We start from the raw sequence: 27,145 nt of genomic DNA, 5'->3' as shown, positions 1-27,145 counted from the left end.
TCATGCTTTGCCGCACTTCCCCTTCTTCTCTTTGCGTTGGAACTTCCTCAGGCGTCTCGTCCAAACGTCCCTCCACTGGATCACCAGGCTGTTCTTATCAGCCACCAGGCCCAAACGCTCCGCCCCTGGACTGGTGGCTCCGCCCCCAGGTCCGACTCCTGGACCCGTCCCTGTGCCCGTTCCACCGTCGCTGCCGCCCATCACCAAGAATCGTTTGCTCATCTGGATCTTGGGACATTTGCAGGCTAGGTCCTTCATGTGCACCCACAGGATGTTGTCGCCTCGCTTCAAGGGCTCGCCGCGGCTCTTGTACACAGACACCACATTAACTGAGAACTTAGCCCAGTCCCCTATCGTCTCCATGTCCAGCACGTTCACTTGGACCGCTGAGGACACATTCATAAAAAAATACACTCAGGTCAATACTCCCAACACAGTACATTTATTAATTATGGTTGGTAATAAATTCTACTCCTTTACCATAGTCCTTCTTGCAGTATTTCTTCATGTTGATCTTCAGGTTGCCCTTCACTGGTTTACAATAAGACTCACAATCTGCAAAAACAAGAACACCCAACATTCACTCCTGCAATGCGGCCTGTAACTCCATTGATCTTCTTAACAATACTTACTGACACTCAAATGGGACAATTACACACTTGAAACTTTAATCTTTACCACAAGGTTACATTTCAGGACTATTTCACACCATTTCATAGTGTATTATGTGGTGCCCTTGTAGCACATCTGTAATGCAAAGTTAGTGTGACAAAACACTGTCAACTGTTATGTACTGTGAAACCACCAATAAACACACACACACACACAACAGCATCAAAATAAATCACTATGTGCTTGTTTCTGCACATGCATGCAGGCCAAGGTTGTTCTATTTTAACACATGAATGTGTATGTATTAAAGCGATATCTACTTTTTTGGATTATATGCTTATTATTATTATTATTATATATGTACTTGTATTGTTGTATAACCTTGTGGCGAGTATGCACATATTTACACTTGTCCTCACAACAGTATATATTCACTGACAGGGACGAAGGCCGCAAGGGGAACTGGAGCAGGTTGGATAATGTTAAGCTTGGTTTTGGTTTTTGTGTGTTGAAATACAACTTCTGACAAATCACACATCAAACCCCTGCAACAGCCTGTGCTCGGAGGCAAGTGAAACATACCAGAGTAGTAAAAGTGTTCGGTTTGACATGTTTTCTGGGGTCTTGAGAAAAGACAGAGCGTAGTGGAAGCAGGTCATGGTTGGATGTATGTGAATAGACCTTGGCTGCCAGCATGACGACTGAGACCACACATTGGACAGATGACCTCTACTGACCATTCATAGGTGGAGCCGCCGGTGATGAGGTGTTATAATTACGATTGTGACAGTTAAAATGGACCTCTTGGCCGAGTGACCAATCTGAGATCTCTTCTTGACTGACTCTAGGACCAGCTTTGGGTTGGTTTAAGCTTTTTCAGGTCAACCCCTCTTCACACAGTTACACAAATATGGAAACCACATTGGAAACAATTTTGCCCTGAATTTCTCAATCGAGGACTTTGAGCAACTACTTCGCTGGCCGCAACCTCACGTCTCTTCACTCTATGGCCCAAAGTTTACCTTCAACCTGAATAAAAATTGACATTTGCAATAATGATTAAATGCATTTGTAAATTAATGTTGAAGAATGACAACACTTTCTACAGACCATAAAAGTTTGAGAAAGTCAGACAGAGCACATGCAAGTAATCATTTCCCATGGTTTGTTTCTTGTGATCCTGAAATATTTATTTTGTCATCTCAACATTAATTTAGCTTTTCTTCTCTGTGATCACGAAATAGGTTTTCCATGAGCTGAGAGCAGAGGGAACGGGCACCAAAGAAGGCAGGCAAACTATATGATCCTTCAAAAACAGATGAAAGTACTCCTGTTAGAAATCAAGAATCATTGATACAATATAAAGCATTGCACTGTGCTCATGGTAACTACTGCTGTTGGAGCTGTGACAAGAAAGAAAGAGACACTGTTGATCATTAGCAAAGGCTCTACTGTACTTGACTTGATGCCACTGGATTTTATGAACTGTAGAATTTTGGATCCACTTATTTCAATTACAAAACTACGACAAGGACACAAAGTTAAGACAAAAATATGAAAATGATGGACTGAAAATGCAGAGAATGCCAAGAAGGATCGTTTCCCAACATGCCTCTAGTCAGACACGAAAAGCTGACCGTGTTGCTCGCGTGGAATGTCAGGCCATGAAACTGAAAAACCACATGCTGGTAACGGGACTGGTATCTGCGGTCAGGCCTCTCATTGCCTTCAAAAAGGAAAACCATTCAGCCCTGTTGCTTCCCAAAGCAAACCAAATAAAATAGCTGGACAAGAAATGCCCCAATTAAAAAAAAAATAAAAAAAATGGTCGTGAGAGAGAGAAATTACGCTTTCGGGATTGCATGAGAGAAGGGGTGTTGCATCGCTCATTTTTTGGGGAAGGACGGATGGAGCAATGGAAGGAGGGAAGAAACAGGGGACCAAGGAGCCCATAAAAATGTCCAGGAGGCTTGGCTGTATATCAGAGCGCTGGAGATTTTATTAGCCGGAGAGAGGAGAGAAAAGGAAAGAAAGGGAGAAAGAGAGAGCAGATGGCAGCTTCCAATAACCAGGAGACAGGGTGAGTGAAAAAAAAAAAACGATGAGTGGAGGTGTAGATGTGGACGGGTGCAGAGGTGTGGATGGATTTACGTGTGTGTGTGTGTGTGTGTGTGTGTGTGTGTGTGTGTGTATTGTACACAAACTTTAAATGAATGATGTTGAATATCATAGCTTGCTTGGGGTCTTTTTCATTATATGTGAGCGTGTGGTTTCATGTGCAGATAATTATCATATAAGTGTGCATGCAACTGTGGCAGGCATGCATTTGTATGAGATATGTATGGATTTCATTAAATCACTGCCATTGTGTGTGTGTGTGTGTGTGTGTGTGTGTGTGTGTTGCAGTATACAGTGGCGGGCGTAAAGGTATCAGTGGTGAAATGCTGGCTGGGAGACAGTGTGTGTTTTCCCATGAAGAGTCACTTACTGCTGGCTGTTCACCTGGAAAAGCTCTCAGCGAATCGCCCACTGACCCAGAAGACCGGCCCACTGAAAACACTCACAATTGGCTCTGGGGCTCTCGATGCCCTCTTTCCCTTGAGCCCCTCTCACTGTGCCATGACAAGGACAAATTGCATCCACCGCCCCTGACACAAAAACATTTTGGGGCCTTGGGTTTCTGATGGTGAAGCTCGTTCTATGGTAGTTTAGGAAGGAGAAAGATGGGGGAAATGCGCTGGTGTGTTTGGTAGAGCCTGAGGTGAATTGGCGATCAACAACTCTTGTGTTCTTAGACCCCGTAACATTTTCCCAGGGAAGTAGTAAACACAAGAAAGGGCTGGACTGTGCATTTGCTTTGTTTTGTCAAAAAGGCTCAAAGCATGGTTGTATAAAGAGAACTGGATACAGCGTCGGAGGCGGGGCAACGTTCATTCCTATGAAAGTTGCTCAGTGGCGCAGGAAGGCAAAAGAGTTCGACTTCCGGGTATAAAATTACCTGGATCTTCTGCATAGCTTCTTCATCTGTGCGGCCTATAGAGCAAGCGCACTAGCGCCTCCTTAACCCTGCCTCCCAACCGCTAGCAGCTAGCCTGGCTCTGTCCAAAGGCAACAAAATCTGTTATATCTCGTTTGTTTAATCTGTATGAAAACGACAATTTGTGGTTTCACAGGGGTTCATGTGACGCACGATTTCTTGGCCCATATCGGTTTCCAGTCTAAGCTAATTTACAATATTTACTGTACAGACATGACAGTGGTATAAATCTTCTCATCTACCTCTTGGCAAGAAAGCAAATAAGCGTATTTCAAAACAACCTGTCAAAGTATTCCTTCAATGTAAATCAATGTATTCATTCTATACCATTAGATTCAAAAAGGAGGTTTTTCTTTAATGACACTATGGAATGTTCATTGACTGCGTTTGGCCTTCAGCTTCACTAACCCTCTAACTCACCCTCAAATTGTATTTAACCTTTGAGATGTAAGAAATCCATAAATCAAAAGTATTATTTGCAGTGAGTTTTCTGACAAAGCATATAATTTGTAGAAAAGACAGGATATAAAAATAATACAACTATAGTCTGAATAGTGCAGTAAAGTATCAGTGGCAAAGTGGGGGGCACGATATGCCGCCTGAGTGATGATATATATTATAAACTTACTAATGAATCAACATTTCCAAATCAACACCACCATTCAAATCAAACAGCCGCAGAATGAAAAATATGGGCAGGGTAATTGACCGGAGCCTAAATTGGACAGTTAGAGGGAGAGAGTGAACAAATTTCCCCCCGGTCAATTGCCAACACTCTTTTCACGCCTCAAAACCCTCCCTTCCACTATATCTCCCAGCTAAACTTTAAATAATCACCTCTGCTGCCTATCTGCTAGCCTTGGCTTTAAGCTGCAGCTATATTTTGAGCACAGCAAGGCTCCACTAACTTGAGGTTAGCGGTTGGGGGAAACTGTGCCAAGGACACAGGTTTCTAAGACAATGGAAAAATTCTACAGGCCCCAGTGCACTCGTTCTCCTTACAGAACTTCAAACGAAGGGACCCACCCTTCATTAATATTTATTCCACGCCTTAAAACTCAAGTCCAGAAATATTAAAAAATATGTTTTCGTTCCTCTCGTAAAGCAGCGGTGCTTATGGGCGAGGTGCAGAGAGCGTATACTGACCTGCTGGTTCCTCTGTGCTGCTCACCACAGCTGTGGGGTTGACCACGGGGATTTCTGAAACACACACAAGAAATACAAAGTTATTTCACTGGTTAAATGTAAATCCATACCTTTCAAGTACGGTCTAAGTGATTTGGCTGAATTCCTGTTAAGAGCGCATGTGTGGTCAAAGAAATGAAGTATGTCTGAATTCATTAAAATTGCTTCCAAAGAAGGTTTTGTGAATATATGAACACACCCACAATAGAGGGTAAGATTTGCTCACCGAGGCCAATAAGAGAAAATACCGGGGGTTGTCGTACAGTAGGTTTGGATTGTGACATATGTCAACTATGCACATGAAAACACATGGGGCATTGCAGACAGACATGCTAGACAAGACTGACAGACTGACAGGATTACTTATTGGTGGTGAGAGGGAAGACAGGCTCAAATAAACCATGCATTCCACAGACTAATGTGGTGGTTTCACTGTCATTTGTAAGGAATCCATTGACAGATCCTGAGAAATGGAGGTCAGAGGACCAAATTTAAGGTTTGAGTCAGCTTCAGTAGATGCACCACAAATTCATGCCAGAAGTCAATCCATTCAAAGTCGGCTCACTTGATACAACTGAGACAGAAGTAGATTCTTTGAGAAACAATGATTAAAATGGAAAGGTGGCTGCACTAGATTAGTCTTGTCCTCCCCTAACAGATGCTGGGTTAACACTGCTGTGTAATCTCCATGCAAGCATGTATAGACAGATGGACAGATGGCAAGGGGGCAATTTTGGTTGGATCGTCTTGAGACAGATGCAGCCCTCCCTCGCTGTGCCCGCTGGCTACTCTAAAAAGTGCCTTGTGGAATTCCTCCAGGACTTCTAATCGTATGCAACTTTCCAATACAAATGCTAATGCTAACAACAGGCCCTCCGCCTTTACCGTAAACAGAGTTACTGGAACGCCGGCTTAGCATCCACCCAGAGGATCTGCTTTTGATTGGATTTGGAGGTTGAGGGTTTGAACCAAGCGAGTGGGAGTGTGTTGGCGGGAGGTAGGGGGGGGGGGGGCGGGGGTTGTTGGAAAGCTGTTTTGAGGCAAAAGCAGCAGTTGTCTCTCTGAAATTATGGACACCCCGCCAACAAAAACAAACAAGGGCACAGAGCTTTGTGAAGGCAGGCGCAGCTGCTAGAAGCCACTTTGAGTCTGTGTGCCCTTCATGGCCACATCTTGTGAAGACAGACAGATGATGAAAGGATCATTCAGATGAGGGTTGCTGCCATCATACTAATTGGCTGCTTAATGGGCTTGTCTTCTGTCTCGGGGTCCAGGAGCCTCAATAGGAGGTAAGATGCCCCTCCATGAGGCCATATTGACACACACACTGTTGTCATTAACGCTATTCGTAACGGATCCAAATGTGCGCATGTACTTAAACGCACATACACATTCTCTCTTGTTCTCACTGGATGGTTCAGTGGCACTCAAATGAGTGGGGTCTGCCATCCATGACCACAGTTGTTTTCTCCTTCTCGCCCATCCGCCATCTGCTCCGGAGCTGCGATGTGAGAGAAACAACACGGCAGCATGTGGCACAGTGTGGCAGAGCTCGGTACGGCGCTGGGCGGCACGGTTTGCTTTGGTGGAGGTTGTCTTGTGAGCGCGTGCAGTGTGTGTGCCCATACCGCCTGGCACTCAGTGTGGTGGAAAGTTGCCCTCTATTACACATGCCTGCACGTGCCGGGCCACTGGCAGACTTCATAACCCACACGCACACATACACGCTTGTCACAGGAAATTAAAAACCTGATGTAGTCGACATGCAAACTACAGCGAGTAAAGTACACACACATACTATACACCGTTGACAGCAAGTGGAAAACAATAACCAAGTCTTGAGTTCTCACACTACCAGCTCTCCACTGACTTGCACTTTAACAAAGATCACGTTTCAGTTTAGCCTGACGTTACATCTGGGCCCTTGTTTGCACACATGTTTAATGCTGTTCTCTATGAAATTATCATTGCATTTTCAGTGGCCATGCAAACCCACAGAACACATGTACTGTATATATGCAGAGCAGAGAGCGGGCTGGGTGTGCCTGTCAGAGTGCCAGGATGACTTTAGGCTACAGAGAAGTGTGCTTTCAATTATACTCTGTGATCTCTGTGTGCTGCTTTTTGCGTAGTTCACTACTCTATTGTAACTGTGTGTTACGCCTTTTATTATATCATGTCCTTCACAATGGAGCTTGTCAGTGTTTTGCAGTTTTATGCAGTGACTCACTGACAAGCTGATACAATAACCAAGCTGAAGACAGTTTTGTGTGCATGTCTATGTGAGTCACTCACTGATGCAGGGGGCCACAGGTGAGCGGCTCTGCTGGTAGCCCTTGGCGCAGCGGTTGCAGGTGATGCCGGTGACTCCGTCCTTGCAGGGGCACTGGCCTGTGGTCTGGTTGCACGTCTTGCCTGCTGCGCCCACAGGGTGGCAGTCACAGGCTGGGGTGGGGGTTGGGGACAGGTGTGAAGGGGGAGGGAGGGTTGAGAGAGAGAATATATCAGATGTTAATTCATTAAACTTGTTGCCAAAATTACATACACAAGACGCCGGTTTATGCCTCGGATATGACGGAGTCTCTGCAGGGTACTGGGTTAAATCTTGTAATCTTGTGCTGTTTGCCAGCAGACGACAGATATGCATTAGGGCTGAATGTTTGGCTCAGGACTTCAGGGTCCCTGAGTGAAGCAGGCCTTTTCCTGTCTGCTTCTGTGCTTGGGATGACCACTGCAAGGATAAACTCTGTGTATGTGCATCTGTTTGTGTGAAGACTAATTCAGCAAGAAAGAAATGTACGTGTGAAAGCAGAAGACAGCAGGTGACAAGTAAAAAGACAGCAAGACTAACAGGGAGATGGGGTGATGCATGTCAGGAAACCCAGAAAAGCTCACTGTGCCGTCCTCTCTGCTTGTTTCCGCTCTCCTGAATGTTGTGTGCAGTCTGGTGCCTGCTTGGTGACACACGCTATTGCTGTTTCATCGCTTCCCGAAAGTTCAGTCGATGCCCAGCAAATGCCAACAGCAACAAGCAATGCTCCGGTCACCTCACTTTGGCAAAGCTTTTATGAGTTTTTGCTGGTTCTAGGCAATATATTCAAACCCCCTTAAGCAACATGAGGCTTCTTTTTTTTTTTTTTGGTTTAAAGAGCTGTTAAATACAAGAGCTGGCGTGTTGGTCCAAAGCCCTCTGAGAGAACTTTACAAGATGTCAGAGAGGATGACAGGGAGAGGGAGAAGCAACATATCAGAGAGTGAGAAGTGAAGGAGAGGATTGGAGAGGAACAGGGAGAGAGTGAGAGCGATTCAGCATAGTACAAACAAAGCCTCTGCTGTGCTCAGCAGCATAAACAGTGAATCTAACCAAACTGTGGCTACTCTGACTCCAAAACAGACATTTGTTCTTTAAGTAATAAACGCATACTTAACATTTCACAGCAATCCAGCCAGACAAACACATCAGTGACATATCAAAACAAATACATGACTTTTAAATCTTCTTGAGCAACATCAGGAGTGTGACTGATTGGTGATCCGCCCAGAGTAAAACAAGTTAGAAGTATCCTTTCCTATCTTATCTACAACATACCATGAAATGCAAAGTGAACATTCTGCCTTTTCCCCTTATTTTCAATGTAATTCTTTGGAAAACAGGCGCCGGCTAGTGCAAAATTACTAAAGCAAACTTAGAGTGACTCAACTGTAACACGATAGCTGTAATTGTCCAAGCTTATCAAGCAAAGACAAGAAAGACCAAAATTACACTTTGGGGAAAAACCCTGTAACCCAACAGTTTGTTACAGGGCTTGCCAGAGAAAGGCAGCTGCTAACATGCCACGGTTTCTTCCCACCACTTGACGGAACTGTGAATGTGTTTATTTGCTCCGGACATTTTTTAGCTGCTACAACAGAGGGGAGCTTGAGGACCCTACCACCTGTTGACCGGGCAAAGGGAGGGTTTAAATGGCTGAAACTGACCCAAGAGTGATCGTGTGGGTCTAGCGGCGGGCTGGGTAGGGATTAACTGCAGCTCAGATCTTCAGAAACACGCTTGCCTTTTTCCCCGGCAAGGCCAACCGGTCCACAGGTGTCAAAGTGGCTGCGCTCTGTTTGAAGCTGAGCACAGAGACGTAAATCTGATGCTTCAGCGTCCGTGCAAAATCCCCACCATTTGAGTCACGCAGGCCCAACCAGGAAACTCAAGCTTTGATGACACTTGGTAAGAGTTTCTGACTGACCTAACGGGAACACACATCTGCATATGGCAGGGCAACGCAGGGCTGAGTTGGAGGTCAGAGGTCAAGTCAACAAGGGTCTCCGTCTGTCGCTCTGTGCCAACCACATAACATATACCCTTCACCTCCAAACCCACCCTCATTCATCAGCCAGAGCTCCTGCCGCTGGTACTACATTGACCATTTGAGAATCTCTGGCATTCCTGGAGTTTTTGCCCCTCGACGTGATAATGAAACCCAGCTGATTAGTGCACACACTGATCCAGAGAAGGAGAGAAGGTAGCCTTGGGACTTGCATCATTTGCATAGATGAACATTTCCCATCCTGAAATAATGATCAAGTAATTGTTTTGAGTTCAACTGAAACGTTATATCAAAGTGAAATATTTACCTAAACTGACTTGATTCGAGGTTTATTCTTGCCTGTGATGATGCGTCCAAAGCACATGTGGGATAAATCCCCCCCTCCCACCCCGTCATTTGATCTGTCTGATACAAGTCTGGAGTTGGTCTGTCATGCCTGCCGAGACATGTGGCCATTGTCTCCCGGCTGATCAGTGAACAGGACAAGCTATCAGCTCAATCCGGTCAGTATGAACAAGATGTGAGTAATGTTAGAGTTTAAGAGTTTACTGTCGATGTCTGATTGTTCAGTAAACAACCGGCAACTGCCAGATCTGAATGGGCAGTAAGAGGCAGGATGGGGGTGGTGGTGGTGTCAATCTCCACCCCCAGCTCTCCTCCTTGAACTGTTTTTCTGAAGTTTTATGTGCAGGGGCTTGGGCCAGTTAAGAAGCAGTAAAAACGTCCTCAGAGGTTGATGACTTTTCAAGCCTTTGCGCCTGCAGACGTGACTGGCACTGTGTTGGGATTTGTAGTCCTTTGACAGGCGTTTGCTCACTTTAACTGATTCCTGTTGTTGTGTGCATGTGTGTGTGTGTGTGTGTGTGTGTGTGTGTGTGTGCGTGTGGGCTAAAGTGCTTGCGAGGACTGCTCTTTGTCTGCAGTTATTGGCAGTCGTCACATTTGGAGAGGGTGGTATTATTTATATCCTTGCTTGGAAATATGATTTTTAACAGTCAGTTATGTTCTGCTGGCTATTTACTTTTGAAGATAAATAAAAAGTGTAAAAATGTTAGCATTTCTACGGAGCCTGGGAGGTCTCATGGAGAAAAAAAACGATTTTGTGCTCTCGATTTAGCATGACTTATGGCATTAGTCTTGTCTTTAGTGTACCCTTTACACTCAAGAGGTCGCTTGGATTTAATACAATTTTACTTTGATCTTTGACTGAGATATGTGGATATACTGAAAAATGTCATCTATGAGATACAAAGGCGTTTGTTGTTTGAGGGGAGGAGGTAAAATATATACTACGATATTAAAGTCATTATTAATTAAATTTTACTAAATTATTAAATTATTGTTATTATATCAAGAGAGTGAATTAAGTAATTTGCATGCACAAATTATTATTCAGAGAGCACACATTATTTTTTTAAGAGATATTAGCATTATTTTAGCATTTAAAAAGGACTGATAAACTAAAGGTGTCAACAGAACAGCTCCACTCTCTCAGTGACATAGAAAATCTTGATTCTCTGGCTTTATTCTGTTCATGGTCACAGGTTCTGGCTAAACTTGATAATAAAGATACAAAAATGGTGTTATTCGCCCTCAAGGATCACATTTTCATGCTGTTATAGGCCAGATACTACATCACTAACCCAAAATTACTTTCAGAATTAGATTGCGTAACGCATTTTCTGTCCAGTGTTTTTCTGAGAGCAAATGTCCTCATGCCCTGCTTCAGAAAGATGTTTGAGACATACAGCCAATGTGGTTTATGTTGGCCGGCGTTGCTTCACATGGGCTATGGCCTCATTCTTAATGCCTTTTATCAATGTTCCTTGTGGTCAACGGATACCAGCTGCACGGCTTGGATTCACATAAAAACCTTGTATTTTGAAGACCTCATATACTGCAGCCAGGCCATGTGGTGATTGCCATGTTTCTTTCATTTTGCTGACTGTTTTAATGCTTGTGACACTGTAAAGGGCTCCTGGAGAGGCTGCTGTCTGGGCATTTGAACTGGGGAGCTGGAGCCCTGCAGATTCACTTTTACATTGGGACCTTGGTACTTAAGACAGAGTGTGTGTTTTGAGTACGTGGGAGGTAAGTGGTGGTGGTGATGGAGGCAGGAGAGAGGTGGTTACTCCTCCTCATATACTCCTCAGATTGTGTATAGACATGTACAGAGCAGGTCTTATTAGAAACAGACATGGCCTATTGGTCCTCCCAGAGCCTGCACTGCCCCCAGCCCTCCCCACTCCTGTCTCGCCCTTAGAAAACACCTGTATTTTATTGTTGTAACTCCATTTCAGACGTGACATGCCCCCCCCCTTCAGCCATACCGCAACCCCTGACCTCTATCTTGACCCTAACACATGGAGATAAAACATGGCGAGCAAAAACTCAGAGGCTTTAAAGGCTTGGAGTTAGTCATAGAGAGAGTAATCAGAAGTTGGGGAGGAAGAGGAGATGGTGGTTATAAACAGCAATGGAAGAGGGAGAAGCTGGAGATGAAAATGACGGCTCCTAGAAGGCTGTGGAATTGCTCTGATCAATCTCGGAGCCCGCCGCTCAGCAGAGGCTTTTCCCTGACGTTAACTTTCATTTCCGTCACATCTGGGGCCTTTGTGAGGGAGAGAGATAAACTGTTTACCACCTGATCAGTGGGCTTTGATAAGGACAAATTGCGGTGTCGGCTGGCTTAGTGTGTGTGAGAGCAGAGCCCAGATACTGCAGGAAATGGAAGATGAGGGAACAATTTGCACATGGGGGACACACATCTCAGGACTGAGGCAGATCTCTTTCTGTCAGTGTTTTGGTGCAGTAACAGGTCAAATGACTTAACTTTTAAGGTATGTGACCAAGTCACTGTGGAGTCTTTGCCATTAGATGATGAATGGCTCGACGTCTCAGCGCAGCTAATATCGTGCCATTTCTAACCTCCTGGTGTTCAGTTACAGCTTGGGTCAGCTGCAGAAGGAAAACTGAGCGGAAGCCAGTGGGAGATTCTCGCCATGAAATTTCAACCAAAAGATCTTCACGGCTATGAGCACTGGCAGCTCTCGCCAATGCTGTTTTTTAATGTTCTGGAAGTGATTCTTTACCTTCATCAGCATCAACAGAGTAAAAAAAAAAAACCACTCTCTCTCTGCTATTGATTTGAATATTTTCCTGAGCAACAAGTACAGGAAACTGGTGTTATTTTTGCAATGAATCCAGCAAGAGGAGAGAAATGCTTCCAGCACAATATCAGGCTGAAAAATATTCACTGCAAATGTGAAATAATAAAAGGGTAAAATACATGTTTCCATGAGAAATGCCTCGGTCAAGTGATAATATTATGTGGTGTGTGGTATGGGGAAACATTTGTGGGACGGCCAGAAAAGCTTCGGGCATAGTATCAATTCGTTTCTCTCTGCTATGGTATGGCATAGTCCGACGTGCTGATATTTTTTATTGAAAGTTACCATGACTGTGTATGTTTCCAATCATAACTTGTAACTCCCTTTTAAACCTTTTCAGAAATGACATGATTACACAAGTATTAGCAGGGTTAGAACATCTCAATCAGCTTTTGTTTGAACATGTTGTAAACATTTAGCGCAGCATATTGCCAAATGAAAAGTCAAACGGAATTTAAAGTAATAATCCGTGACATTTTCTTATAAATAAATATTCATTTTTGCTACTCTATTACTGATTGATATAGGACAAAAGTGACCCTTGCTCATGAAAACATTAGTCGTTGTAAACATAGAGCTGGTTGGTAATTCTTTCCCAGAAATATACTTGTGAAGAAGAAGAAGAACTGGGTATTTAGCGCCATATGAGCAGTGACCACCACCATCTATGAATAGACAAAGAAATGACTACCACCTAGAGAAACTCAAAGTTTATCAACAGAAAATGTAAGGAAAAATAGATCAGAGGTGGTGCTTGATTGACTAGTGGAGTGTAGAAAAGAGAGTAGGAATCAGCATGTATAGCACCACAGAGTCCAGAAGCTAAAGTCACAGCATTAAGTGTGATTTTTTTCGTTGGACTCTTACCTTTGCAGGCTCTTCGGTGAGTGATCGGTCTGGCCATGTCCCTGTAAAAACCCTCCTTGCAGTAGTGGCAGTGGCGGCCCGCAGTGTTGTGGCGGCAGTTCATGCAGACCCCTCCGCTCTTTCTCCCCGACAGCTTATACAACTCCATGTTGAATCGACAGCGACGGGCATGGAGGTTGCAGTTGCACGCTGCGGAAGGGAGGAAGGAAAGTTAACATCATCAGTTGTGTGAGTAGGATAAACGTAAAAGTTGACTGTATCTTCTCAGTATGTATCCTTGTAGAGTCTAAGTTAACTTAGATGAAATGTTCACATGGACGGCGCATTGCAGTAAAACATATGCTTACCACCACGTTTATCACAGAGAGCTGGAAGAGATTTTCCAGTGAGGCAGCAGTGAGTGGTTTATAATCTACACTGCGGCTGTGTGCTTGGCTGCTATTCCAGAACTCATCAATCAAAAGTGATATTTGCAGAGCTCATTTTCTCCATTTCATAATTAATGAATTCGGCTTCTCTCAGCCCATTAGTTATTAATCACTGGAAAGAGAGACATTAATTTCATGAATCACTGATGAGTAAAGACTCCTAAGATCTATTAAAAGCGAGACCGATTCAGATAAAGGAATGGGCTCGAGCTAGCTGTCTCCTAAATGAGGCGAGACACAATATATGGGACATGTGAAGTGAGGTTATATCTCCTCACAGTCTCTCCCAGTTCCACTTGAAATCTTTCCATTGATTCCTGCATATTACATCCACCGGCGCTGACATTGTTCATAAACCCTGTTCACTCTCTACATGGTGGGGTTTGCATTTGAGAAGCCTAATGAGAAACCTGCCCTTCTTGTTTGTTTAACAGAGTTTGATCCAGAGCCTCTGCTGGTTAAATCAGAGTCAGACCTGGGACCTGAAGACTTGGCCGTGGCTTCAAAGACCACTGCTGCAGAGCTTAGTCCCAGTTCAAAGTTATCCGCAGATCAATTTGAAAAGGGGGTAAACAACAGCAGAGCTGTTTGACCAAAAATGTCAACAGTTATGGCAAAGGAGGATTATTAGGGGATCACAACAGAAGGTGATATGAATTAACGTGGTGGGAGTGTGTTTGAGGAGAATACACTAACAATGGATGTTTAGAATAGAATAAGACACAACAACAGAGAATAAGTAAAGACAGACTGGCTGAGGGACTGGGAGGCTTTTGTGTGTGTGTCTCTACATCTAAAACTGACCATACTGATTGAAATATTTGAAATGCTAACTGCATTTTGTTTTGATCTGTTCCGTCTCCTTTTCTGTCTCCTCCATGTTACTGTGTGTGTAACATGTTAAGGGGCCAGTATTCTCTGTCAGAACTGCTGACAGGCGGTTGAATAGCTTTGGAAACGCCCTTCTCTCACACCTTTCCGACCATTTCTGTAACTTTCCGAAATCGACAATCCGACACCCACTTCACACCGTGATTAGCCAGCTGTGCAGAGGTGTGAAAGGAACCAGGGTTTGAACTCCTCTCTCTAGCTCTCTTTTTTTCATTCTTGACTACTATTTCTGTCGGAAAACATGTTCTACGAATTAGTTCTGATCCAGTACTGTATACCCCGGCTCTCACAGTGCTAAAATTTGTAGTGGTAATGAGCAACTTAATGCCTTTGTTTTGTATTTTGTGACATACCTTTATTAAATAAATTGTTCAACATTTTGGGAAATATGCCGAGTTAGATGAGAAGTTTGACACGTCTCACGTCTGTACGGTAAACATAAAGCTACAGTCAGCACCCGCTTAACTGCAATAGTACAATACTCCTTAGATTTGGGGATGTTAGTGTTGTTTAAGTCATTCATTCACATTTTTATTTGACGTATCTTTCTTTGGGTAACTTCAAAATACTTTCACGAGTTACAGAATACATGACTAAACAGCAGAAAAGGTAAAAATAAGTTTACTAGTCATTTTAAGAAGTTTCTTTCCTCGTCATCACTAACGTTGCTGCTGCAGCCAAGGTCAGTTCTGCAGTTACACTGAGCTCAACGATCTGTGCAATGTTAGATGAGCTCCTTGCAGTTGATCATAAATGAAATGTTAATGACACTAGTGGCTCGTTCATGGGGGGATAATCGCTTGAATACATATGTGAAGTAATAAATACTAAGTGAGCAGTGAACGATATGAATCTCCATCCACACCGAAGGGGGAAGCCTGGCACCAGGTTGGGAAAGAGGCCCAGTTTTTCCTGGTTGCAGACCCTGGAAAAAAATGGGGGCACATTCCCAGACTGTTTCCCAATTCCATCTGGTTATTATGCGGGCCAATTTGTATGGAATTCTGCAGTTAATGAAATGCTTGTTTCATGTATGGATCCATATCGAGGCAGCGCTGTTTGTGTGGAGACTATGCTGGATCTTTTGGTGTGCTCTCATGAACTGGTAAGGCAAAGATGAGGATTGACCTTTGACCCTAGAGAATTATTAAGCTTTTTATCTTTAGTAATATGGTCTCTGCTTTTATTGGAAGAAGAAATACACAAAATTGAGGACATAATTGTTTCTCTCTCTGTGTTCATGTGAATAAGTAAACAGCCTGTCCAACATCTTCTGAGGGGAATGTGACAAAGAACACACCAGCTCTGGTGAGTGCCTAGTGCTGGTGGGGGGGGGGGGGGGGGGACACAAGGTGGAGGACTGTGATTATGATCAAGCATCTCAAACACACACACAGCTGTGAGCACTTGTGTCCATTAACACCTTGTAGCAGAACATGAAAGCCATGGATCACATTTTCTCCCTCGCTGAAGTACCGACGGCCCTCTTATGGCATCTTCTCGATTTACTGCTGTGCAACAAGATCGGCCAACAAAGTCTGGAGGTAAGAGAGGATATGTTCAAGTGTGGAAAATGTAAAGAAAGCTCCACAATTGAACCTTTAAATGATTTAGCATGTGTAGCGGTGATGGCTGGGAATGGCTTTAACAACAGCCAGACTTTTTGTGACTGACAGAGAATGAGAGGATTAGCGTCTGGCAGAAATAGTCATTTAGTATCTGACTTAGAAAAAAGAAAAACACGAATGAAAATGTGATCTAAGGTTAATGACGGAGGGAAAAAAGCACTGAGGTGTTTGTATGTGTACCCGTGTGTGTGTGTGTTTTCTATGGTGTACATGCTGTGTGCAGTTAACTTCAGCTCGGAGCTGCAGCTGCCAAAGGATCCTGGAATGTTTATGGGTTTGTTTTGAAGTGCTTGCGCGCACACACACACCCCGACACCCCACCTCCCCCCAAAACCTGCCACCCCCACCACCGCAGCACCCCCTCCCTCACCCAAATTAGGCTCAGCGGGGATAACTGAACACTGTTGAAGGCCATTTTTCAATTCATTAACACATCAAAGCCTCACTAGTGCGCTGCAAAAACACTCACTAATTCTTATCTGTTGGAGGAAAAAACAGACATTTTGGCAAAGAGAGGAGGTCTGTGGGTGGTGGCGGAAAGTCAGCAGAGAAACGGAGATCCTCCAGTGAACGCAACACGCTTATGGGTCAGTGTTCAGTGCAAGGATGCGTAAATCTGGTTCCTCGTGTTGTCGTGGAAATAAGACAACAAACACAAGCTACAGGCTTGGCAAACAGAGGGATGCTGAGACAAAAATAAAGGAGGTGGTGAAGCGAGAGGAGCAAGAAACCCCTAGGAAAATATTAGAGTAGAGAATAGTTGCACCACTTTGTCATCAAAATGAAGAGCGCCAAATGCAAATTGTGGTGGAATAACTGCTGGAGTAAATGTCTTGTTTTTATCCGATCTCTTCCTCTACACATCTCAGTTTGTGATCTAGGTGGTGCTTACTTCTTTAAGTACAGAAAGAAATTAGGATTATTTCAGGTAAGATTGACAGAAGAACACCACGTTGTTCAATTTCAGCTTTCATAGCAGGTGCCTCAACAAGTAAATGTGCTCTGAACAAGCTCACAGGCCGGTCTGTCAAGTGCGCTATGACAAATTGGCCCGTAAAGGCTGCGCACAACAAATAAAATGCAAGTGTGTTTGTGGAGTGCACCGCCTCTCTGTTCCCCTCCGTATGTCAGGGATAAATCTAACCTCATTTTTCCTTCAGCTCGACCAAAGCCAAGCCGGTAAGCACAGCCAATTGATTTTGGATGCCTGTGGAAAACCCAAATCCCATGGCTAAAAATGGTCCTTGAAAATTGGAGAGCCGTTCTCCCACCACCACCTCTCCCCCCTTGGCCCAGGCCGTGGTCCAGACCTGCTGCAGCCCCCCTTGGGTGCCCTTCCCGCCTGGCCAAACAGGCTCTGCTATATGGGCTCCTGCCATTGTGTGTGTGTGTGTGTGTGTGTGTGTGTGTGCCGGTGTGTATGGTGTGGGTCTGTGTCTGTGTGTTTGGGCTGAGTTCCGCCTGGCTGCTCCAGCCACCTGCTCAGGGCACCGGGGGTAACACCCGGTTAATTAGCTCCTCATTAGAGCCAAGGCAGTGTACAGTGTGGACATACACACACATACGCACACACACACACACACACATTTATGCACCCCACACACCAGAGACGCTGCTCAAAGAGGTAGTAGCTGCTCACAACATGACAAGGATCAAGTAACAAAAGACAAAAAAAAGTCAAACAGAAGTGAGACTTAAACAGATGTAAACACCGCTGGGTCTGCAGACTCTAATGAGCTGCGGACAACAAGCTGAGACAAAGATTTAAGAACTCCGAGCTGAGGACTAACAGGAAACTACAACTCCTGCAGCCCTGCTGTGTGCATTACGTGGGCCGTGCTATGATGTATGCAGGAGCTTCCACCTCTTTGTAACAAAGCCACTTCGGCTCCACTTGCTCTTTCCTTCTCTTCCACACAGACATATCTGTATCTTTCACTTCCAGCTTTGACACCACATCTCAGCCCTCCCCTCCCTCCACTGGTTTCTGCGGTTAGCCTCACGCCGTGGGCTTAAGAGCCGGCTCTTGGGAGCCCTTTTGAACTAAGAGTCCCCTTAATTCCTCTCCCACCCCTCCCTGAAGCCTCTCTCTCTCCCTCCCTCTTACTTTCATGAGACCCCATCTCAAATACTCTCACTGGTTGCCTCTCCCTCTTTTTGCTTGTTTTCTTCCCTCATCCTTTCTCTTGTCCATCCTTCCCCTGCCTGATGCCATCCAGAGAGAGAAAGGGGAGATGGAGGAAAGATTTTAACGAGATTAGGCTGGAGGGCTGCCATGTTGGGGGGCCTGGTGTCAGTGGAGAGTTGAGTCCTTAGCTCTGTTCCCTTTCTCTGGTCCACTTCACTTCCCCACATCTAAACATTGTTATCTCTGTCCCGCCTTTGCCTCCACTCGCTGTCTGTTGCTCTTTTTGTTTCCTACAGGCCACATCCTGCAGTCCTGAGCACAGCAGCAGAAGTAGACGACTGTTGGGCAATCAAATTACCATGGCGGGTGAGTAAAGACCGAGGTAAAAACAGCTTTACTTTTATCATGACTGTCGCCATACACAACCGTGAGGTCCACTCTGGGGGGATGCATGCGATGCCTGGGATGGTTTAGAAATAGAAAGAGACAGATGGAACCTACTGTGTAAATTCACCACTGTGGCAAGAGATGACGGTAGAAATGGTGAAAGAAAAGCAAAGGTTTGTATGTGAATGCACGGAAAGCGTCCTTGGTTGATGATGGGTGACCCAGAATTGAGCAGTAAAATCAGAGGTCAAATGTTAAGCTGAGGAAGAACATATTAAGATAAGAAGCTGGGGGGTTCTGGAAAATCTTGACTTGCTTGCTGTGTAGCTGGCATTTTTTAGCTGACAAGTTTTCGTCCAACTGAATGGTTTGATGAGTAAAAACACTTTGAATCATATGCTGTGTCCTTTGCAGTTACCAGATCTCAATGAACTCCTATGAGAGACTTTGACTTGACATATTAAACAGCACTCTCCACCACCATCATCAAAACCCCAGACGGAGAAACATCCTGTGAAAGAATGGTATTCATCCCTTTCACAGAGTCCCAGAGACTTGGAGAATCTATTACAAGAAGCTGGTCTGGCAGCTCATTGTGGCCGAGCACCTTACTAAGACGCTTTACGTTTTAAAAAAACGGGATTGATGTAGCAGAAGCCGAGATATCCTGACCCTGCTGTGGGTTAAGCTGCAAAAACTTTGGATCCCTCAATTCCCATAATGCAATACAATAGTGTATTTTGTTCAATAAGAATATGATCATGAAGTGAAGGATAGACGGCTCCACATTTATACATTTGTTCACACTACTTACGCTGGACCCGTCTATTCACATACAGTAACAGACATACATTCACATGATTTCAAACACAGTGACAGCGACAGATCAGTTAGGCAGCCACAGTCAGACACAGTCAGACAAAACCACAGTCACAAGGGAGCCGAACGATTGTCGTGCACTCATTTGTAACAAACAGATGTATCTTTTCTCTTAACAGCCTCTGAATCTTGCTGCCACCAGCAACACCGGTCTGCAGCCAAAAAAACACATATTTTCACAGGCAATAAAAAGTTACCAAAACACAAAGAATTCAATGAGAGAAGAAAAAAGGCTAATTTCAGCAAAAAGAGAAATATATATGAAATATTAAAAAAAGGTAGCAGGCAGGAAAACGTCCATGCAGAGAGTTAATCTTTGACAAGAGTCAGTTACACAAGGATAGAGAGGAAGAGAGTGCCGGCGGTGACGGGCACCTCAGGAGGTGATTGCTACCATCTGTGGGGGAGAGTCGACGTAGGCCTGGGAGAGCAGGGTGGGCACACTGCAGCTCCACCAGTTTGCTTTGGCGCAGGGATGAAACGCTACATCGCACTACTAGATTACATGTGGCTCTCACACATGCAAAAATGCAAGGAGATGCATATGCACACACTCTCACACACACACACACACACACACACACACACACACACACTTGGCCTCAGGCAGCCACAGAGCATTTCCCAAGGATCCAGCGTTTTAACCCGGTTGACATTAACGCTGTTATTTGACACTTTGCTGTCCTTAACATTTGTTTCACCATGTTCTCTGCTTGCCAGAGAACCTTTATGGGTGGCTTCGTAGAACGAGAAAAGCATCAATCCCTTGCGGGTTGGCCAAGGACCAAGTTTGCAGTACTGACAGAGGGAATAAAAGCAAAGAGCAAAGCTACAGTACAATCCAGTCAAACTGACCAAACCCTGTTGTCTCAGCCAGATAAAGGAAGTTACTTTTGCCTCAAGCCCTTAAAACACACACACACACAAACTCACACACCTCATGTTTGTTGGTCTCACTGTGCCGTAGTGCCTGCGTCTCATGCTAACCACCCCAGAGGCATCATTTCATAGGGCTGTTGATTTTAGAACAACATTCCTCGGCTGTGTGATTACGTGAAAGCACAGGAGGTTTCTTTTCAAAATCACTTTCTTTCTCTCAGAACCCCACCCCCCCCCCAACACACACACACACACACACACACACACACACACACACAAACATCTCCTGCTCATTTGTGTGTCTCACTGAAAGTAATTGAAGTGTTGGTTCCCCTGTTAGCCTACAGCGAAGGGCAGCGGAGGTGAGAGGGTCTTTAAGTCAATTAGCGAAAGTAAGAACATGGCACATACATGCAGTAATATCACAGCAGCTCTGGCTTTTTTCACCATTACCCGTCTATATTTGGCATCTCACCGAGCTTCATACCATGTTGCCCTCTAGGGACAGACGGCAAAATTTCATGGAGGACAATTTTAGGCTGCTGTGTGCTGCAAAGCTGGACTCTCAGGGTCCAGTGTGGAAATTCAAAGCAATCTAATGAAGTTAAGTTTGCTCTACCCAGGACCAAACAACTTTGTGGTGCAAGAACAAAAGCACACAAACCCTGTTCCTCTCCATGCTACAATTGAGAAACTATAAAATGTGGCGTTGTTCGAGTTATCCAAATCACGCAAACACACAAATTGTGCCATGATTTCATGTGTGGTGTGTTTAAGAATGAGGTCATTCTTCAATCACCATGCCTAAAAAGTGTCTTGACGAATCTGCTCTACGACTGGAACATGGGCCTGACCTCTGCTTGCCCTTGCTAGGAGATGTGGAGGCGGGGAGGGTGGGATGGTGTGAAAGGATGGAGGCCTATTTTGAAATTCTAATCAGCATCAAATAACCATCCACAACCACCAACTCTTGTCGGCGAGGGGGGGAAAGACAAAAATAAAAAAAGAGAGAGTTTGAGCTTCTGTGGTCTTCAGAGTTTCCACAGCTCTGTACAGATCTGAGGGCTTATTCTGAGCCCGGTTCCTGAGCATGTGTTCCTGGCTGGCCTCACACACACACCTCTGCTGGATCACACTGCTCTCCCTAAGAAACCCATCTGTCAAATTCCCCCTAATTCCAGCTAATAGTTTCCAAAAAAACAGGCTGAGCCCACCAAAAACCACAAGCCCCCACAAAAAGGTCTGAGCAGGCTTGTGACAAGGCTTGAAAATTCAATATGTCGGTTCTGCTTTTCCTTCTTCCGCTGTAAAATTCACATTTTATTGCAACCTGCTCGTTCATTAGTGCGGCAGACATGATCTAATAACATTATATAACAGGTGATAACTTCTTTAGAGGTAATAACTAATTTGTGGGAATTTCCTCTAGGTGATGACATGGACTGATGTATAATGAGAGTCTACAGTGAATGCGCATTTGGATGATTGATTTAATTTCAGAGGAAACTCTTCTTCTGATGCAAAAACAGAATACCATTCCACTCATTCCCCACTGGACTCAATATGTCAAAATTTACTATCAAAAATATTCAACACCACACCCAAACGTCACAGCAGAGCAGGAACACCGAGCTCTGCTACCAACCGCAGCTCACCTGCATTTCTGGCAAATCAGTGGCAATTCAAACAGTCTCCATGTGGCCTCGTATTTAATGCTATGAATGCATACCAGTGTGCCTGGCGCAACACTGGGAACAGACCTAGCTTGGCTGGTCCATTAGGGATGGATGGTGTCTGGGCCTGGACTCGTAGCGTCCCACAGCAGTACTCTGGACTTCCTGCAGGCTGAGTCCAAATGAGGGAAAGGAAGCGCTGGAGAACAGAACAGCTTGGTGCCGCAGCCAAACAGGGCCAATGGCTGCAGACACGGCCAAGAGTGGAGAGAGCTCCTGCACCACCATAAATTATCATCTACTCAGGATGTCACATTGTCGTTGACTCCACAAGTGGCCTTTTCATCTTCTACAGTGACTTTGGCAGACTCTATTACGGCATGATACACCGTCTCACATTTTTAAGTCAACATAAAGTATTTACATTACGGCATCGGTCATGCCAGCAGAAAAGCCAATACTCCATCACAACCAGTAACCAAATAGCTCTTATCCATCTGTTTCCTCATTCTGTCCTGTGGCTCAAACTCCGGGCAGATAAATCACAGCTTTTTCCATCATGTCTCCCTCAATACAAACAGACACGCTCCTTTACGAGGCTGCCCTCTCTGACTACTAGAGCAGGGATTTGTAAACCAATGTCTTGAGGCAGGATTCATAGTGAGGGAGGCGGCAGATGGGCGTGTGTGTGCATGGCTTGTGTCTGGAGACAGTACATGAGCTTGCCAAGAGCGCAGACAGTAATCTTGGTGCGGTGCATGTCAAACATTTAGTACATAAGACCGGCGAACAATCAAACCAGCCGATTACAGACAATGTTCTTGTTATGCAGGGTAAAGATTTAAGTCAAGACTGCTTAGAGTGAGAGCAAAATCTTAATAATGTTAAAAGTGGTGAAATCGGCTACCAGGCACATCTCACGGACTGACAGACTCAGACATGTGGTGTGAAACAACTATTGATTTGGCTCTACATCTGAATTCCTCATTACCCACAAACCATCTCCCCGTCAACTTAACCTTGTCACCACCCCACAAAGGATCATGACCTCAGCCCGGCCCCCTCAGACCCTACCTCCAACCCAAACACCCACTGGGCCTCATGAAGGCTCTGGTGACACCTAAGGGACTCCTTGGCCCTGTAACTTGCCCCTCTTGCACACTTTCCCAGTCTAAATACTTACACCTCGCTGCCACAGTGGCGTGCCTCAGGGCTCGCACTGCAGCCCGCCACCATTTGTGCACCGCGTTAGGAAGAAAAGCAAGCACAGAAATCAACAAGGGGCGTTCTTAAAGGCGGGTGCATTTTAAGAATGGGCTTTAATATACACTGGAGAGTCTTTTTAATAGCTCTCCTGCTACTTTGAGGATATTTTGGAACCATTTTTACCGGAATTAGCAGTAAAGAGGCTTTTGGAACATGCAATTGGGCACATCTGGGACGGGCTTTTTGGCGTGTCCGGATGTGTGATCAGGTATAGCGTGCAACTTGCAATAGGCTTTAACTGCCCTATATCAACACTGGGATTATGTCATCAGAGTTGGCCAGTGCAGCCGGGCTGTTTAGTCCAGAAATCGTGGATAGAAGTGACATATCAATCCCGCTGAGGAGAGATCTACGGGAAGCGGGTGTAACATTTCAGAAACAGCTACGGGACATTTGAAAGAGGGCGTGTGCAGAAATATGAGTGAGAACACACTGAGGGATTTACAGGATATTGTTGTAGAAGGGGCTAGGTGTACGTGTGTGTGTGTGAGTGTGTGCCTGTATCTGTGAGTTGAGTTGAGAAAGTGAGGGTGTCGAGTATAGATGAGAAGCCAGAATAAGGTAGTGTTAGTATGGGAGTTTTCAGAGTCCAGAGTGCGGGAAGGCTGGATTTCTTGGCTGGTCTAACACTAAAATGGCCTTGCTCCTCTGGCTCTGTCACTCTCTGTCCCCTTTAAACAGATCTGGCACTGTTCAATGCTACATATGATCTCAGGCCAGCTCACTGGGCAATTATAACATGTTAGAAAAATATACAGTGTTTTTCAATGTTCTGCTCCTGTTTTTTTTCTCTCTGGCTGTAATTTTATTTCATTACGGGGAAAAGGTTAAAATGGGGACAGTGGTTTCTAATATGGTTTTATTTTCCTACGCTAACACATTTTTATGACAAGCAAAATTGAACTGAATTAAGTTCCACCTATGTCTATTTATACTAACAGAGAAATGCTGTAAAAGTTACCACCAAAGACACATCCACATATTAGAGAACGAATTCCTGCGAAAACACATGGCTAACATGGCATGTGTCTAAAACCTTTGTACATCCATGAAATTAATATATGCACTAAGTATCACATCAAAAACCCTGTTATCATGTAAAAGCCTAATCCAATACAAAGGTAATCCATTTACTTTAACAAAAATTGCCACAGAAATTGCTATGATTTTACTTGGCAAGCTTTCAGAGCACGCCTGGATGACTTTTACCAAGCATGTCTTGAGGTAAAGGCAAACACTGCCAAATAACATTCTTGGATGACTTAGCTGTAGCTGTGTGCCAATGACTCGAGCTGTTGTCATCCACTGTTTAGACTTGCTCGTGAAAAAGAGTATTTTCATTAAGTCCAGAAAACATGATTTTGTTGAAAGTAGGCCCGTTTCCCTGTGGAGGAACGCTAAATAGAAGGGGCTGATGGGAAATGCAAAGAGAGGATGGGCTCGTGTTTTGAGAGACTTTGCCAAAGTTGCAAGCTCAACCACTGTGTGCTACCAGAACTCTTCACCTGTATAAACACAAACCCATCCGGTATGTTCTGGCCACATTCTTAATTACCCATGTGACAGTCAAATGCAGGTCATAGTAGTTAAATCTCTCCTTTTCTACCTCCCTCTCTCCTTCCCTGTGTGTATGTGTATAAATTAAAGTTGTTGGGTAGTGAAAAGGTCACAACTCTATCCAACAAAGAAATAAACAACCTGGATTTTCAAACATTTTCTATTTTTCATACACTCCTTGAACTATGAATGGGATATTTGTATTAGATATATGGCATGTATGTGTGTGCAACAGGGTTCAGTCCTCTGTCTGAATGCCATTCCCTCATTAGGAATCAGAGATGTATTGAGGAGATTGTCTTGGGGAAATAATACCTCCCTGATTCATAGGAAGGGGAAAGGAACAGAGCAAGGAATAGAGCTGAAGAAAGAGTGGGTTTCAACACATTACATTGGCATGCTCCTTTTGTAACGGCCACTGGATTGATGTAAAACTGTTAAAGGACATGTTTTCATCTTCTCAGTCCTAGGATTCTTTTTACAACCAACCAACCAAATGTGCTAAATGTAGGTTCTCAGAAATGGTCAGTGTTGTTTGCAGCCAAAGAGAAATCTAAAGTATGTTGCACAGCAGTCTAACTGAAACATGTTAAAAGCACATAAAGGATGACAGATAGAGGGAAAGACTTACGCAGACACTCATTGGCCTCGCGGGCATTGGCCCTCTGCCATGGTCGGTCATAGTGAAAGGGCTTGCAGCGGTCACATTCAGGTCCCTCCGTGTTGTGCTTGCAGTCACACACCAGTTTGCCTTCCTTGTCTTTGAGACAGCGTGAGCCGTGTCCGTTGCATTTACACCTCCCGCCCACCTGGAAGTCTCCCACTGCATAGAAATATGTTGGCAGTGTCGATGTCACCGCCGTCGGGTCATCGTCCCTCCCTCCGCTGTTGCTTCCAGCCCCCATTCCCAGCTCCCGGGGTAGCTGGGGCCGGCTGAAGACCACGCGGATGTCGGTGACGGTCACCCAGTCCTGGAGGACTGGGCTGTTGTCAAAGTCTTTGCCGGAGGGCCGTCCATCCAGAGTGCTGAAAGCAATGAGTCCTCCCGAAAGCTGGTAGATGTCAGTGTGGCCATCTGTGCATAGAGCCTCCTGTTCGTTCTGCTTGGTAATGGTTGCTTTGTTGGGCCGATTGTACATACGTCGACACTGTGAGGAGTAGAACTGGTAGGGCATCCAGGTCTTGCCGTAGTCCATGCTCTTGTATATGGCCAGGGACTCAGGTCGTGGAGAACAGAACTGCAGGCTAACATAGGTGATCTCAAACTTTTTACCTAGTGAAAGGGTGAGAGTCACGTTGTGTGGTGAGGTGTTGAGATTCTCCGACTGCCAGCAGGTGAGGTTGTGGGCTGAGTTGAGGTCAGTGAGGTAGGAGGCAGGGTGTGCACGGCGAGGGTCAGCTGCGTCACAGATCTGGCACGTACGCACAGAAGGCCGATCATCGCCTCGCTCCACCACACTACAGGAACGGGACGCAGGCCGGCCGCAAACACTGGACACCATCACCTCCTTGCCGAAGGCAGCATTGATAAACTCAGGGATACAGCGGCGGGCTGCGCCTGTGTCGTCATAGCAAGGGTCTGGAGGGGTCTGCTGCCCTGCAAAGGGATTGGTGGCACTGTGGGTGGAGGCTGAGCATGCCAGGAGGCACAGGCCCAGCAGGCACCTCCAGGGTTCCCTCATCCTGCTCAGAGGGCCTGTGTGTGAATGTGTGTCTGCGTTTATGCACAGATGAGTCTTTGTGTGTGCACCCAAGAGTCTCTGTGTGTAAGTGTGATTGTGTTTGTGTTGTTGTGCAGATGTGTCTATGTGTGTGACTCTCCCCTATGTGTGTATAATAATGAGTCAATGGAAGGAGAGAGCTCAGTGACCCTTCACTTCAGGCTGAGCCCTTCCTGTAAGAGAGAGAGACAAACAGAAAGGTCAAAGTCAGGCATACTTTTTACCATAATAGGATATGAAATAGAAAGTGACGCTGATCGAATTCTACTGTATAAAAAAACAAGTTCACATCTTCAAAACCGAATTATATTTGCCCTGATGAAGAAAATTAAATGAGATCTTTTGCACTGTACAATTACAAGTGAATGTTTTCATTGACTAAGAGCCTGTCAAAGGATAAGACAGTTAGACAAGGGGCCCAAGAGAAAGGATTTGACCATTTAAAGAGAGACATTAGTGGCTGCAAGTGACTGCATCCTGAATTTCAATGTCGGCCTCTCATTCAGTACTTCCATTCA

General features: G+C 44.9%; 1 protein-coding gene across 2 annotated transcripts; it reads right to left on the bottom strand.

Annotated features, from left to right (window-relative positions):
- ntn2 (netrin 2) lies at nucleotides 1–26,588 on the bottom strand. 2 transcript variants are annotated; one of them, XM_070927144.1, is made up of 7 exons: nucleotides 25,538–26,588; nucleotides 13,191–13,379; nucleotides 7,130–7,279; nucleotides 4,796–4,849; nucleotides 1,464–1,466; nucleotides 481–555; nucleotides 1–386 (listed from the first exon to the last, which is right to left on the bottom strand). In XM_070927144.1, exons 1-7 carry the CDS (start codon nucleotides 26,586–26,588, stop codon nucleotides 1–3), a joined length of 1,908 nt encoding a protein of 635 aa, XP_070783245.1. The 2 variants fall into 2 exon arrangements, with proteins under 2 accessions (XP_070783245.1, XP_070783246.1); XM_070927145.1 differs by lacking the exon at nucleotides 1,464–1,466.
- Between the last annotated feature and the right edge of the window lie 557 nt (nucleotides 26,589–27,145).

The sequence above is a fragment of the Enoplosus armatus genome, chromosome 20 (assembly GCF_043641665.1).
Source record: "Enoplosus armatus isolate fEnoArm2 chromosome 20, fEnoArm2.hap1, whole genome shotgun sequence".
Taxonomy (NCBI): Eukaryota; Metazoa; Chordata; class Actinopteri; order Centrarchiformes; family Enoplosidae; genus Enoplosus; species Enoplosus armatus.
Note: the sequence above shows the minus strand (reverse complement) of the source record. Positions and strands in the feature narration are given on the sequence as shown.